The following is a 17,560-nucleotide window of genomic DNA, read 5'->3' on the forward strand; positions in this document are numbered from 1 at the left end:
ACAAATTGCTGATCAGTTTTTGTTTCGACCCACTAAATTATAAACATCTTTATGAAATGATTATTCGAGATTTGGGCTTAATACTTTTTCTCATGATTTGAAAACTCTTTATATTTTCTGGAAAGTATAAAAACTCAATATAGAGTATAACGGTTATTTAATGTAGATATTTTTGAAAGTTATAGCTTGATTTTGATTTCCGAAAAACGCGAGTTTTACCAAAGCTTAATATAAAAGTTTTATCAATTCTTAACCTATGATAATTGGGAGGTGGGAATAATGACGGGAGGACCTAAAGAGGGGTAAGAAAGGATATAATTAACCACACCTTATCCTTGTGAGTAAAGAATACTTATAATATTAAGCCATCTTTCCTCGGGTAGAAGCTTACGTTGTCTTGTTTTATTTTATAGAACCATGCCTCCAAAGAGATCTACACCTACACCTTCTAACATGTCCCAAGAGGAGATAGACCGTTTGATATCTATGAATGAGGTTTTGACAGCGGCACTGAAGGCTAAGGGGTCAGTTCAGGATCCAGCAAAAATGAGTGCTAATATCGCAAGGCTCAATCCGACAAAATATGACGGATAAGGTGAACCATCTCTACTAGGGGATTGGCATAGGGAGTTTGACAACCTTTTTGAGTTGCTAGGATGTCCTGGAGAGTTGCAAGTAGATCAAGATGCTTACTATTTGAGAGGAAAAGCAGGTTTGTGGTGGAATTGTAGTAAGGGAGTCTTAAGGGAAGCTTGGAGGGAGAGTGATGAACCTTTTATCACTTGGAAGGGTTTCAAGGAGAATATGAGAGCTGTATTTGTACCAGAACATATTAGGAGTAAGATGAGAGCTGAATTTGATTCTTTCAAGATGACGGAGGAGATGACAGTAGAGACTTATTATAACAGGTTTATGGAATTGTCAGAGTATGTAGCTGATTTGAATTTTAGTGATGAGATGTTGGCACTCAGATTTGAAAAGGGATTAACAACCACTATTAAGAAGAGGCTTGCAGCTGGTCAACCAAGTACCATGGATGATGTTTATCAACGAGCTGGGCACGCAGAGAGGATTGCAGATATGTTAAAGGAAAAGAGGAGGGAGAAGGAGGAGAAGAAGGAAAAGAGTGAGAAGAGAAAGGCTGAGTCATCAAGTGAGGTAGTTGGGGGTAGTAAGAAAAATAATACTCAATCTAAACATTTTTCACCCGAAGGGTTTAGTTATAGTGGAAGTGCAACACGAAGTGGAGGAGGAGGCTCAGGCCAGATTCCAGTTTGAGGATGGAGGTGTTTTAACTGTAATAAAATGGGGCATAGAGCTTTAGAATGTAGGAGTGCACTTAGGGGGAGTAATGAAGGTAGGAACCAAGAGGGTTATCGAACTCCCGTACCAAGTATTAGGGGAAATAGGAATGCAGGGCAATGGAGTACTCAGAAGAGCTACAACAATAGGCAAAGCAATGGAGGTGATCAGGGTAATGGTGGAAAGACATTTGAAATAGGTAGTACAGTACAAGGGAATGGGAAGAAGGGTAACTAGTATTTTTTTTTAGAAGGATTTGAGTCTTATCATTTAAAAGTATTTAAGTTGTTACTAGTTTTAATAAAGTAGTGGTAGTTCTAAAACTTCGGGGCGAAGTTTATTTTTAGGGGGGTAGAATATGACACCTCATGTTTTGAGTTTATTTTAAGATACATTTCCGTGTTTTAACTTTATTGTGTGATGCATTTTGATAAGTTGGTTTAATTTGATAATAAATGGTTAATTGTGTTACAATGATCATAAGTTGAATGGTACTCTGTTGTATGAATGTTATAGAGGCTTTTGTAGTATTTCTGGTTAAACTTCGGGACGAAGTTCTTTTTAAGGGGAGAAGACTGTAATACCCGTTCTTTTGGATTTAAACTAAAGAATTATATTAATAGACATTTGTAATAAAATTACTCGGTATTATGTTCTACGATATAATAATAGGATATGATTTATTTAGTACGCGGAAAGATGACAACAATTTGATAAAGATGAACTATAATAATAATAATAATAGTTATGTTATTTTCTATATTATTATATTATTATAATAATAATTAGCTAACCTAACCTAACCTAGTATTAATACTAATATAATATTATGCATATACTTATATGATACATATATGAAATTGCATCAGGTGAGTCTAGGTATCTTAGGTGAGTCTAGCATTTTAATCTCATCCATTAGATCTACTCCTAATCAACGGCTGAGATTAAATCTCAGAAATTATAACAAACGTATAAAAGCTAAGAATTCAAACCTCCCCCTCATAATTCAGTTTCACTTTCTCTCTCCTCCGTCTCTTTCCCTCGCTTTCTCTATCTCTCTCTCTAAGTCAAAATAATCCTCTGAATCAAGCAAACAAACCCTAGGTTCCTATTTTTTACTCGCTTTTATCAATTCATTCACAAATCAATCAAATTCGTGTGTTTTCCAAGTTCTCGTTGCTACAATGGATGCAGATTCTACCGACATTAACATGCAAACAGGTAATTTCCGTAATCCTTTCGTTTTCAGTTTTCCTTTTCGCGATTTCATCTAGATTCTATGTCGCTGATCATTCGCTATTGTAATTTCATTATTCCGTTGCTTTTCAGTTTTTTAGGTTAATAGATTTTATGTTTGCTTCAATTTTAATGACATCCGTTCACTTCTACTTCAATTTGACGGTCTCCTTTCCTTTGATTATTCTCGTATTTGCTTTTCTCTTAAATATTAGGTGCAATCTTCTTGTATTTGAGTTTTTCCTATCGAATTTTCATATTTGCGTTCTCCTCTGCTTCTGCTTACAATCGCAGTTGCTTTATCGTCACATTCCGTCAATTTTGATTATATTTATCTTTATTCTGTTGCTTTTCAGTTTTTTAGGTTAATCGATTTTCTGTTTGCTTCAATTTTAATGAAATCCGTTCACTTCTACTTCAATTTACGGTCTCCTTTCCTTTGATTATACTCGTAGTTGCTTTTGTCTTAAATATTAGGTCAAATATCCTTGTATTTGTTGATTTTCTCGTTCAATTTCGGTCAAATTTCATTATATTTGACCTCTTTTCATGTCTTGTATATTCCCGTTCCCAATCGTATATTCCTGTTTCATTGTCAATGCTTACAAGCTCGACTTGTTACAATATCAATGTTATTGTAACACAATCACATATATTCATTTCCATTGCACATATAACATATGATGTACCACTTCGGATGTCCTCTTGTTCTCATTGCTTTCAATGTACTTTAGTTTCTTGTTCTAAATTGTAGTCCACCTCTTCGCATATTTCCCGTTCTCCCGTCCATCCTTATGTCACTACATTGTCATAGTACTAGTATTATCAGTAACAATGTTACTCTTTGTAATACCACCGTTGTATTTCAGGTCATTAATACTCGTATTTTCCTTTTTGTATTATGAGACTCAATCATCACACTCAACCTCATTCTACGCCAATTGTCCAAAAGCAACCCAATCCTCAACCAAATAATCAGCTTGTTCTATCTCACACGCCTAATGGAGGTGAGCGCTGGATGCGTGTGGTTGAGCACAAGTTTAGACCTACCATTGGTGCGGTTTCGCCTCCCTTGAGGCTGGAATCAAGTTCTACGAGGTTTATGCTCGGGCATGTGGATTTACCCCTCGGAAGCACAAGATGCGAAAACACTACGAGGTGGTGTTGCACACCAAAAATTCGTAGTCCGGAACCGTCAAGGGTTCGGGAATCTAAACCAAACAAATCCCCCGAACCAAGGATGATGAGAATATGGGTGATGGTTCGTCCACAACTAGTACAGATTACACGGCGAGTTAAAATCACAAGAATTGGATGCCGAGCGTACGTCGATTTGCCCTTCTACATGGCCTTGATGGCCCAAATATGATTGACGAGTTTTAAAGTCCACAATCATCGTCTCACCTCTGCTCGTCTCGAACAGATCTCGATAAGATTTCACGATCCCTTGATATGTTCCAGAAGACGCTTATCTTGGACAACTCCAAGTTGAATATTGGCGCTGGATTGAACTTTAGACAGGTTAAGGAACTTGTCAATGGGTATGAAAATATTGGTGCTACATTGATAGATTTTAAGAACTTTCAAAGAGATATCAAGTGCTACATTGGGTTAAGAGATGCTGACCTTTTCATCGATCGACTCGAGAAACTCAAAGTGACCCAACCCCAGTTCTACTTCGCCTATGATGTTGATCCGCAAAACCGTCTAACAAAGTTCTTTTGGGCTGATGCTACATGTATTAGAAACTACTCATTCTTTTGGGATGCTGTGAGCTTCGACCCTACTTACGGAACCAACAAGTATGATATGGTTTTTACACCATTCACAGGTGTTAATCACCACAGAAAGTCGGTGTTGTTTGCCGGTTGTCTCATGTTACACGAGGATGACATCTCCTTCCAATGGACCTTTCAGCATTTCTTGACTGCCATGGGACAAAAAGAGCCGCAGTTCATGATCACGGATCAATGCCCTGGCATAAAGAAGGTAATAGTGTGACAATGTTACTGTAACAGACTTACTTAAATTTATTGTACCACAACATTCTGACTCCAACTACCACTGTTCCATCTCTTCCTCTTTTACAAGGTTATTCAATAACAATGTTATCAGTAACTAAATTACTAACATATAATTTACTCACTTGCTCTTTCCCTATCACCGGTCAATATCACGTTCGACTTGTCGTTTCATTATGACTGCATACAACAGTGCTTTCCTTCATTTTCAAGACAAATAGGCATCGTTATTGTATGTGGCATATTACACAAAAGATCACAGACAAAGTTGGTTCAGCACTCTGCAGAGACACGGACTTCCTTGCTCGCTTCAACGTTGTTGTTTGGGACCCTGATATGGAGCCGTCGGAGTTCGAAGAGAAGTGGCAGAAGGTCATTTCAGATTTCGAGCTGAAAGATAATGATTGGTTGACTACAATGTTCGACGACAGACACCATTGGATTCCTGTCTACCATCATGACCTTGCCTTGGGCTGCATATTAAGAACAACACAACGATCAGAAAGTACAAATTCGTTTTTTCAAGCGCTATGAGAATCACTTTGGTACACTGGTCGAATTTTGGATGAGGTAAACAACTCTTTTTCATTCCTTACAGACTGGGAACAGTGTATGTTACAAAGATTCCATTGTTTCATTGATACATAAATAATTTGTTGCCGAATCCTTGTTGCATTAAAACCAGTTCCAAATCACTATGGACCAAGCGGCGCTATACACAAAGGTGCGATGATTATAACGTCCACTCATTCCCTGAGCTTAAGACAGAATTACCTATAGAAAAGCATGGCGCTATTATATACACACATGCTGTGTTCAAGGTGTTTCAAGAAGAAGTAATGGCTGCCGATTCATGTGGTGTTGATGACTTTGAGAAAGAGGAGCATGTGTGCATAATTCATGTAATCGATGCTGAGACAGACAGAATTTTCAAGGTGAGGTTGGACCTTAGAAGCACGGATGCGATGCGAGTGTGTAAACTGCTCGAAAGAATTGGATTACTCTGCAGGCATATTGTGTGGGTGTACAAGGGCAAAGGAATTGGGCGAATACCAAGCAAGTACATTGTAGATCGTTGGCTAAATAACACACACGCAGCGAACAAGTTTGATTCGAAAACATTATTACACACACGCAGTAACATTGTAACCATAATTTCTTATAGTAACATTGTCACCATGATAAACAGTAACCTGTTGTTTTACTTCCAGGCTTGATTCGAATGGGAATGTCATTGAGGATTCATATATGGCTACGTCTGATAACAATCATTTATGCAACGTATGGTCGAGTTCCGTCGGATAGTTGGTGTTCTCAAAACTTTACTGCGCCGAACACACGGAAGAGTTAGCATCCCTCCTAGTTGAAATCCGGCAGAAGTTATGTATTGAACCGCTTACAAAAGACCAAGAGATGGAGATGCTGTTGGGCTGCAGCTCGTCGTCTGAAGTCACTATCCACCCTCCGAAACAAGCACGCAACAAGGGCAAGCGAAAAAGATTGAAGTCGGCTAAACAACAGGCCATTGAAAAAGCAAATGCCAAAGAGGCTATGTGCATACTGCAAAGAAAGAGTTACCCACGACAGAGAACATGCCCTCTTCGCATAGGCGATGTAGCTGCTGAAAGCAAAAAAAAGAAAAAAGTTTGATATTGTTATGATGTTACAGTAACATTGTGACCTTAGCAATAATTAGTAGGATTTTGTGTTGCTGTGACAATAATATGTCACAGTAAAAATAAAAAGTAGAATTGTGTGTTGATGTGGCAATAACATGTCACAAAGAAAAAGTCATTCAATTTTCCTACATCATAGTTAACATTTTATACAAAGACTTACAACATTTTATACAAAGAATAAATATTATTTTAGGACCATTTTCCGTCCCATTTTAGGAGCATATTTCCTAAGTTTTACAAAGAATAAATGTTATACGATTTGTTATATGATTTGTTTTGTTTAAGGAAAAGGGTTTAGGGTTGGATTAGGCGGCTCCGCGAAGCGGTGCCGCCTAATCCAACCCTAAACCCTTTTCCGTCCCGTTTTAGGAGCGTTTTTCCCCAAATTTAAATCCCGTCCACGACAGGGTATCACCCGTCCTTCCCTAGGGTTTAGTTTTGGTTTTTATCGTAACACCGTTGTACTACGAACAACCTTTGTTTAAGGAAAAGGGTTTAGGGTTAGATTAGGCGGCTCCGCGGCGCTCCGCCTAATCCAACCCTAAACACTTTTCTCGTCCCGTTTTAGGAGCGTTTTTCCCCAAATTTAAATCCCGTCCACGACAGGGTATCACCCGTCCTTCTGTAGGGTTTAGTTTTGGTTTTTTTGCACCACGATTTATTAAGGAAAAGGGTTTAGGGTTGGATTAGGCGGCTCCGCGAAGCGGTGCCGCCTAATCCAACCCTAAACCCTTTTCCGTCCCGTTTTAGGAGCGTTTTTCCCCAAATTTAAATCCCGTCCACGACAGGGTATCATCCGTCATTCCCTCGGGTTTAGTTTTGGTTTTTTTGCACCACGATTTTTTAAGGAAAAGGGTTTAGGGTTGGATTAGGCGGCTCCGCGAAGCGGTGCCGCCTAATCCAACCCTAAACCCTTTTCCGTCCCGTTTTAGGAGCGTTTTTCCCCAAATTTAAATCCCGTCCACGACAGGGTATCACCCGTCCTTTTGCAGGGTTTAGTTTTGGTTTTTTTGCACCACGATTTATTAACGAAAAGGGTTCAGGGTTGGATTAGGCGGCTCCGCGAAGCGGTGCCGCCTAATCCAAACCTAAACCCTTTTCCGTCCCGTTTTAGGAGCGTTTTTCCCCAAATTTAAATCCCGTCCACGACAGGGTATCACTCGTCCTTCCCTAGGGTTTAGTTTTGGTTTTTTTGCACCACGATTATTAAAGGAAAAGGATTTAGGGTTGGATTAGGCGGTGCCGCCTAATCCAACCCTAAACCCTTTTCCGTCCCGTTTTAGGAGTGTTTTTCCCCAAATTTAAATCCTGTCGTACGTTTTAGGAGCGTTTTTCCCTAAATTTAAATCCCGTCCACGACAGAGTATCACTCGTCCTTCCCTAGTGTTTAGTTTTGGTTTTACTGTAACAGTGTTTTACTACGAACAACCTTTGTTTAAGGAAAAGGGTTTAGGGTTGGATTAGGCGGCTCCGCGAAGCGGTGCCGCCGAATCCAACCCTAAACCCTTTTCCGTCCCGTTTTAGGAGCGTTTCTCCCCAAATCTAAATCCTGTCGTATGTTTTAGGAGTGTTTTTCCCCAAATTTAAATCCCGTCCACGACAGGTTAGCTCTCGTCCTTCCCTAGGGTTTAGTTTGGTTTTACTGTAACAGTGTTGTAACGAACAACCTTTGTTTAAGGAAAAGGGTTTAGGGTTGGATTAGGCGGCTCCGCGAAGCGGTGCCGCCTAATACAACCCTAAACCCTTTTCCGTCCCGTTTTAGGGGCATTTTTTTGACAATTTTAAACATAGTTACATAATAGTTGTTCAATTTAATATACCACAATTCTAATAGTAAATTGGACAATTAACCGAATTAAGATGTCATTCATTAAAAACAAGTGTTACAAACACAGATTAAAAACGAAATACTTACAAACAATGAATGATGTAGTTAACTTAAATATAAGTCATCACAAAGCATATAAACTGTAACAAGAAAGGAAATATTAAATCTTTTACTCCCTTCTTAGTCGTTTATTCACGGGAGGAGAATGAACATCGCTTTAAGCCCTCTAGCAACTCCTTTTTCAGATTATTCCTGTAACCTTCCATCTCTTCAATAGCTTTGACAACAAGAGGCCACTTCCTTTTAATCGAAGGGTTGAGTTTAGCATATGACTCCCTAATAGCTGTAACACCAAGGAGAAATTGACGGTCTAAATCGGTTTCGGTGTATTTCTTGACTTATTTTCTTCTAGTTTGTTTCCCAATACACTTGTTTTCCGCCATCGAAACTTGATATGAGCTTGATTGTTCAAGTCATTTTCAAGCACTTGTACTCGTTCTAGCATTTCTATTACCTTACTATCGGATGATATAACTCCGCTCAAGTAATGAATCTCTATGCCTTGTCATTTCTTCCAGTTCAAACTTGGTGTCTTCTAGTTTCCTTTGAATTCGTTCCATTTTTCTCTTGCTGCAACAAAAAAAAAGAACCTATTAAAACAGAAAAATAAATTGTTTTCCCTAAATTAGAGAAAACAAAATCTATTTATAAACAAACATAAACTGTTTTCCCTCAATTAGAGCAAGGTAGTCATATAATAAATGAAATTTTAGCAACAGTTGTAATATTAAACCATCCATAATCTTTATAGATATTTAATATTACAAAAGATTAAAAAAAAATTAGACATGAAAAACCTTTGAATTTGTCTTGGCTTATTTTTTTGTTTAGAAAATGAAGTGTAAATGTTGAATGAAAATGAGATTATTTATAGATAATTGAAAAAAACAAAACAGTTTTAAAAAAAAAAAATAAAAAAAATAACTGCCTTGAAAAATGTCACTTGAACAAAGTGCAAAACTGTTTTAGAAAGATATCTGCTGCAGATTGTAGAATTCAAAGCGTCAAAACCGTCTTTATTCTGAACATAATTGTGTTTTTTTAAAATGAGATTATTTATAGATAATTGTGAAAAACAAAACAGTTATTTTTTTTAAATAAAAAATTAATTGCTTTAAAAACCACTTTTATTAACTGCTTTGAAAACTGTTTTTAAATGATGATTGATGTTAACCACGTGCATGTTCCCCATAATTAAGTCCAGTTATAAATGCTGCACAGAGTGGAGAATTCAAAGCGTCAAAATATTTTATTATAATTTTCATTTATTACTATCACAAAGGTTACGAACATTATTTTCATTTTGTCTCGACTTTTTTTGTTTAAAAAAAAACACTAACATTTTAAAAACTGTTTTCAAAATTAAATGCTTTAAAAAAACAGTTAATTTTTGAATTCCAAAAGACAAAATAAGACATGAAATTTATCCAACCCATGTTTCGTTTTCCCTATGAAGTGCAGTTATAACAGCTGCAAGAGTGAAGAATTCAAAACGTCAAATTATGTTTTCTCTTTTCACTTTTGAAATCACACATCATTTACAATAACATAGTTAATGAATTTCGCATATAATAAGTTCTTATAAAGAACAAACTTATTTGTAATATATTCCAAAATATTCCAAAATATGTTCCACTTTCTATGATGTACCACTATTACGTTGTTAAAGTAACATTGTTTTAGAGTACATCCCTTGATTTTCACTTTAAAACGAAGTACATGCATTTCGGTGTTGAGTGGCTTCGGTTCATTCTCAATAGGTGGTTCTTTGTCTGACAATTCATCTTCCGTTGCCTTCCCTTTGAGCATTCTAGCGGCTTCCCTCCTTGCAGCTATATCAGGCCAGATTGTTTTCTTTGATTTTTTGAAGATTTCAACAACGTCCAACAATTCAGCCCGTATTTTGTTGATGTCAGCCATGAGCAAACATGCAGCAATTTGGGAAGCACATGCCCGCCGATAAAATGTGTTGTTGAGCAAAGAAGACTTGTTTGCATATCCCAAAAATTGGAGACGGTTGTCATAGTGATACAAACTCTTTCAAATACGGAAGCCCGTTTCGCCATTTAAACTTCACATTTACCACAGGATAGCGGAGCATTTCAGTTACCCTCACGTCGCCCTTTGTGTCCAGGTAGTCACTCATGCAACCGCCTGTCGTAAATGTAACATTAATTTCCTTTTACTATCAATTAAGAAATCTGAGTAATCAACAATGTTACAAAGATAGGTGTAACAAGAACAATCAAAACAACATAAAAATGTTACAAAGATACGTATTCTTTGTAACACTCAAACTAAAACTGAAACTGTAAACATACAATTTGACAACTCGGGGGACTTACACGCCATTGCGATGTCGTAAGTGAATGAAGACTCCCGATTAGCATACGATTGATTGTCGATCACACTAATCTCTTTGTTGAGGAAATTAATACACATACGTAATTAGTGATAGCCAGACCAAACAAGGTATAAAAATAAGTTCAAGATCAAGTCCGTAATTTGCCTTGCTCGCGTTGATGAAATTATCCCAAATTTCAAACAACTCGTTCTTTATATCAGACTGTTCACTATCTTCCTGCATCACAGCCAGTAGAGCATGCTGTAGTTTTAAAAAAAAAATTAAAAAAAAAAATGTAAAGGTTAGATTTCCCTTGTAAAAGAATCATATGTTATTGAACGAATGGACATTTAACACCGATGCAACTTACCATGTGACCTAGTCCTAAGTAAAGTATGGTTGGCCCTCCGCCCTTGTGCCTCTTTTCTTTGTTCTCGACATAATTCAAGAGTAAAGACCAGCATTCAAACACCATCCAATTTGTGTGACTCCTAGGACGTAGTGAGAGTATATCGCCTCTTGTCAACCTCCCGTTGTCTCCAAACACAGCCAGGATCTCACTTTTACGAACCATAAGAGTCGATTACTCAAGAGTTTTCGCAAACAGTGTAACATAAACAAAGTGTTTAAAAACACTTTTACAGAAACAGTGTAACAGTAACACTTTTACAGTAACAACAAGTATTTTACCTTTTGTGGAAGTCGATATCATCCATAAACGCATAATCAAGAACGTGCCTTCTCAGATTAGTTGTACTGGACATCAGTTTCTGATTTGCTCTCATAAATTCAGAGACTAGGAATATATCACCGTCAATTTCACCGTGACCTAGAGAACATCCCATAGCATCATCTTTATGAAATTTAAATATTATCTCCTCATCTTCACCAATTGCTCTAGGAGAACGCTTATAAGCAACCGACTTCACCCTCGGCTGTTTGGGCTCTTCCTCCTTTTGTTTTTCCTGTGGCTTCTTTGTTTTTTCCTCTTCCTTTTTTTCCTCTTCCTTTTTTTCCTTCTTCTCTTCCAGACTTCTTTTTTGCAGCAGCTTTTCCTTCAGCTGTTCCCTTTCATTCCTGAATTTTGATATCCTCCCTTGCACCTCTTTTCGTACTTGATTCAAGTCGCTAAGAACAAGTATTGCACATAATTCAGCACGGTACAACATTATTTTCCGTTCATCCCCCAACTCAGAGTCAAAAACCTTCCCCGTGTAGAAAGCCATGTGCATCATCATGAAAACCCCACAATCCACATTTTTTGCAATGCTCTGCCATTTAAATTTCGCATTCTGCAGTGGAAAACTTTCCACTTTGGAGCCTTTTGCAATTTGCATTTCTGACAACATTTTCCCCATGATATTTGCCTGCACAAAAAGTAATACTGTTACTGTATCAATGTTACTGTAACAATGATTTCCAAATTTTTTAATGGAAATTTCAAGGTATAACATTGTTACTGTAAGTAGAGAAACTTACCCCATCTCTTGCCATTTTTGCTTTTCGGGATCTGGCATATAAGGGTTTGTTGTCTAGGTAGTCAATGGTTTGCGACATGAAATTTATGCAAGCACAGAAAAAGTGGTCCTCCAGAACGAGTGGAATGAATATCTCAATTAAGCGAGATATATATCATTGCTAAACAGAAATTCTATACACTCTACTTATATAAGAATAAAAAAAAATATTAACAAGAATGTGGTTTACCATATCACGAAATCGAAATTCAATGGACTCGGGTTGTATTTGATCCACTTTGTGTGAAGGACAAAAAAACTTCACCTTCTAAATGTCTTTTTGAACGGGTTTTCCAACGACATAGTTGCTAATGTGTCCTAAAAAATAAATATAAATACAAAGTCAATAAACATTATAGAAACACAAAATCAATAAGAATAAAAATTTATTTATTACGGAACATACGTCTGATTGACCCAAGCCCATGAAGATCCTCAATGGTGTATCACTTGCTACCTTTCTAGAGATGAGGTCATTGAGCAACATTGACCAACATTCAGTCACCATTATATAAATAAGCTCACCAGGAGCCAATGAAATTAAATCTTCCCTTGGAATGAAGTGATACTTCCCATACGAGACAAGCCTTTCCTGTTGGACAATGAGATGTAATAGTCGAACACCTTTTAATAGAGTAACATTTAACGAATAACTATTCATTGAAACGGTATTCACTTGCAAAGTAAAACGTTTTGTTTATCACAGTGCAAGAGTAAATAAAGTACTCACGTATCTGAGAGGTTCTCGTCATCGTCGATAAAACAATTGTCAATTGTTTCTTTCCTAACTTCAAGAATAGGCGCCATTATCTCCTTGTGTTTTATCATAGTTTTGGACACAAGTGTTAGATCCGGAGCTGGTAGGCCACATTCGATTGTGCAGCCGTAGCGAGGATCCATCACGCGCATCCAGTATTCAGTTGTTTCGACATGTAACAAATAGTGGTCGCCAGTATCTTCGTCGTAATCGTCATACAGGATCTCATCACTGCAATCATCGACAATATCAACTTCATCATCGTCGTCATCTTCTCGCTACTGATCGCCTTTGAGTAGTTATTGGTTCTTAAATGTCGCCAACTGTCTCATCATCAGCCTCACTGGGTTTTTCTCCTTCCTCGCCTTTTTCATCATTCCCATCGGCGTCTTCATTACCAGTTGCTTCATCCTCCTTACTGTTATCTTCGTTTTTATCGCCAACACTGTCTTCATCTTTATCATCATCGTTCTCTTCATCTGGTTTTTCATTCCCATCATCCTCTTCATCTTTATCGTCATCTTCCTTTTCATTTCTCTCACTGGTTGATTGTTCATCAACCTGGCCTGATGCATCATCATCGGCCTCTTTCTTGTTATCTGTGGCACAAGTAATTGAATTGAATATAAATTACTAATGTTTTTCGGACCAACAATGCCTCATAGTTATACTAACAGTGTTACTGTAAATTTGCTACTTTAATTACATTCAGAAGATCCTTCTTCAGCTGCCTCAGTCGTTGGGTTCTCTTCAGCTTGGCCCGATGCATCATCTTCGGCCTCTTCCTTGTCATCTGTGTAGCAGATAATTGAATATATATATATATCACTGTAAACTTCTGATAAAACTACGACACAGTAACAGCGTTACTATAACAGTGTTACAGTAACAGTGCTAACAGTGTTACATCAGCTAATACAACGAGTGCAAATAGATTTCTCTATTACCTTCGGGAGATCCTTCTTCAGCTGCCTCATTGGCTGGGTTGTCTTCAGGCTTGCATGATTCATCAACTTCCGCCTCTTCCTCGTCATCTGTGTCACAGGTAATTGGATTCAATATATATTAACAATTTTTCTTTGAACCAAAAAAGGCACAATAGATACACTTTGTAAATTTACATTAAAATTACGTCACGGTAACATTGTTACGATTACATCCTCGACACAACGAGTTTAAATAGATTCCTCAATTACCTTCGGGAGATGCCTCTTCACCCTCACTAGTTGGGTCATCTTCAGGTGACTCGATGCATCACCTTCGGCCTCTTCCTTGTCATCTCGTGCGAGATAATGAATGAAAATATATTACTAAATTGTTTGTTAAAAAAGCACCCAGTAACAGAAAGCCTATAGCAGCATTACACTATTACCTTCAACAGATCCATCTTCTGGCTCGCTAGTTGTTTTGTCACCTTGCCCTGACGCATCATATTCATCAGCATCATCGTTTTCATCTAAAAGGAAAGTAATTGATTATTAGTAATTATTTGTAAAATGAAAACTCTATAACAACGATGATGTAACAGTGTTAGTGCAAGTGATTAGATTATTGTAGTAGTGTTACTATATTACCTTCATCAGATGCATCTTTATCATCCTCGCCACTCCCCTCTTTGTCGTCTTCATTTTCTTCGTCTTTATCATCCTCCTCCTCTTCATCTCCGTCATCCTCTTGACCTTTGCCAGATTCATCCTCTTCATCTGCATCATCGTCTTCATTTGCATCATCCTGTTCCTCTGCATCATCCTTTTCATCTGCATCAGAACTAAGTAATTGAATATTATATTACTAACTATTAATATATATAACATATTATAGTAACAGTGTTATTGTAAAACTATAACTAAAAGTAATAACAGTAACACTGTTACTCGATCTATTACCTTCACCAGATCGGCTTTCAACATCCTCTACATCCTTCTCTTTGTCCTCTTTGTCTTCTTCCTCTTCATCCTCCTTTTCCTTTTCATCCTGTTCATCGTCTTCCTCCTCATCGGCACTTTCTTCATCGTTATCTATGTCCGTGCCACCCTCTTGAAGCCTCTTGTTTTTAAGACGACTCTCAACATCGTCGGCATCGTTATCCTCGTCCTTATCATCATCCTCTCCATCATCAGTCTCGTCATCATTGTTGCCATCATCAGTCCCGTCCTCATCATCACTTTCCACTGCACCCTCCATCTCATCTTGCCTGTCCTCGTCATGAACCTCCTCATCCTCTTCATCATCTTCTTCATGATGTTGCTCACTTAAACTACTCAATACCTCCTTTTCCAGGGATTCTGACTTAACTGTCCTAGGACTTTTCTCTGTTGGAAATGGCTCCAACTTCCTACTGACTTTGGACCTTGTATATACCGGGAAGTCATTAATTCGCCCTCCTCTTCAACGATTCAGCCTTTCGCACAACATCTTCGGCATATTTAAGGTATTCAGGCTTTAGTGGTGATTTCTGTTTCTGCTTTGATTCAAAAACCTTTAGTCGCTGAGCAAATCTCTCGTGAACAAGGTTGGAATCCCTTCTATACATCAGCAACATCAGGTCGGTCTCCTAAGTCAATAAACCAGACAGAAAGAAACGAATTAGATACCAGATTTGGGAGTTGTAACAATTGCAGACAATTAAATTTATAAAAACAACTCACATCAACAGCTTTTTCCTTCAACTCGGCATCTGTTTCAATGCCAGGAAGCTTCTCCATCAAGATGTACTCCCTTCCCTCACTACTCTTTAGAAAAATTGCATCGTCATCCTCACCTTCATCAGATTCTGCCCATCCTATTTACAGAAACATATTAGTAATTAGTAATTAATATTAATAATTAACAATATAGTAAGGTAACAGTAATGTTATTACAGTAAAGCTATTACAGTAACGATATTACAGTGACGATATTACACTGACAGTGCCACATTACCTTCAGCTGGGGATCCCTTGCCAAGACAAATAGGATAGACAGTTTCTGACATCTCATCAGCTCCTAGACAGCCAATCTTTCCTTCGTCTTTGACTCTTTTTGAAAGACTTTCATCTGTCCAATGCTGTATCAGAGGTAAGTCAGTTGGTTGTACCTCGCCATGGAACTCAAACCGGTGAATGTAGGCCAACAGTAGCACCACAATACACCCACAAAGACACTTAACCGTTCATGTCTTCAACCCTTGACACCCTCAGCTACCTTCTCAAAGACATACTTTGACCAATTAAAATCGTTTATTTTTTCAACATCGTCCACAGCCTTCAACAGTCTGAAATCAACATAATAATTTGGAGTCGGCGCTAAAAAAGTGGAGAGCGCATAAAGAACGAACATCTGCTTGAACGCATCACCGCAGGCACCCTTGTTATTCTTAAACCAACTAGTCACCAAATCTAGCTTCATGTTCTGTGCTGTAGAGATGTTGAACTTCCTTCTCCATTTGTTTTTTAACTCAGTGTCCTCAGCCTGGGATCCGCGAACAGTCGCGGTCAGCACCACATTATTACCCTTCACCGGCGGTAAAAAAATAGGTCATGAACATCATCTTTGTGACAGCACAAACTCCTCTGTTTCAGTAACATGAACCTTGAAACTGTCGTAATCAAAAGCCTCAACAAGCAAGTCTGTTAGCCCGGAAGGGACTACTGATATATTCATCTTCAATAGTCCTCCAAAACCAATTTCTTTAATGGCTTTCTTTTGCTTTACGGAAACACATGCTCATAACATCGACCAACGACTGGGCCCTGCACTTAGTTGGGTATTTATCCGGCCTGTATTAAGGAAGTGTAAATTAGCACCACTGCTTAAACAGTGTGACACTATTTTATGCCAACAAACTAGCAGTAAGAAAGCAACAAAACAAGGATACAGTAAAGGTGTTAGTGTAACACTGAAACTTTAAACAACTCAACACGACGAACAAAAAAATCAGTAGAAAGGAGAACGGTAACACACATTAATTGCTCATTTATTACAAATTATTAACCCTAATTTTGAAGCGAAAAACTAGAACGCAGAAAATCAATTACTCACTTCGAGCAAAACAGTTAGGCTAAATTTATTATGAATCATTATAATCGACACAAACAACAACAATAACAACAAGAACAGCAACAACCTAATTTTTTAATGGAAAATTAATTTCCTTCTAAGATCAATTAACAAACAAGTATAATCGACAATGTTACAGTACATCTGTTACAGTAGCACTTAAACAAAGATAAAAATGTTACAAAGATAGGTGTTCTTTGTAACACCAAATCTAAACCAAAATTTTAAACATACAAGTTTTGGCCACTAGAAAGACACATACTTTTTTAAGACCTCTTCTTTTTCAGCCTTCACCACCGTCTTGGCTGGTCTCTTCTCTGTTTTAGCCCTCTTCGACATTTTGGAGCTGAAGCTCGAGTCATCCGAAACCTCATAATCTCTATCACTTTCTTCTTCAGATGACATGGGCTTATCTCTAGGTCTCTTTTTTGTTACTCGTACTGGTTTCTTTGTTTCTGCCACCTTTTTTGGCACTGCGTTTGTCGATTTCTTTTTTACAGACACCTTCACGCTCTCTTTCTTGCTTACTAGCTTTTCTGGTGTTGGCTCTTTTGCCGCTGAAACTTTCTTTTTTGCTACAACCTTCTCCGCCGTCTTTTCTTTGGGCACCTTATTTGCCACCTCTTCTATCACCAACTCTGCAGATTTGGCCATTGCTGTTTTTGGGGTCTGACCCTTTGTTACAGTAACTTTTTTGGGCACCTCTTCTTTTGTCTCCTTTGCAACCGATTTTGATTACGTAGTCGCTGTCTTTGACGTTGGCACAGTTGCTGCCTTT

General features: G+C 37.8%; 1 protein-coding gene across 1 annotated transcript; it reads left to right on the plus strand.

Annotated features, from left to right (window-relative positions):
- Window positions 1–1,305: 1,305 nt before the first annotated feature.
- LOC141632734 (protein FAR1-RELATED SEQUENCE 4-like) lies at window positions 1,306–5,864 on the plus strand. Its single transcript, XM_074445250.1, has 6 exons — window positions 1,306–1,531; window positions 2,497–2,523; window positions 3,962–4,527; window positions 4,773–4,966; window positions 5,245–5,664; window positions 5,771–5,864. The coding sequence occupies exons 1-6, from the start codon at window positions 1,306–1,308 to the stop codon at window positions 5,862–5,864; spliced, it is 1,527 nt and encodes a 508-aa protein (XP_074301351.1).
- The last annotated feature ends 11,696 nt before the right edge of the window (window positions 5,865–17,560 follow it).

This window comes from Silene latifolia, chromosome Y, assembly GCF_048544455.1.
Source record: "Silene latifolia isolate original U9 population chromosome Y, ASM4854445v1, whole genome shotgun sequence".
Lineage (NCBI taxonomy): Eukaryota > Viridiplantae > Streptophyta > Magnoliopsida > Caryophyllales > Caryophyllaceae > Silene > Silene latifolia.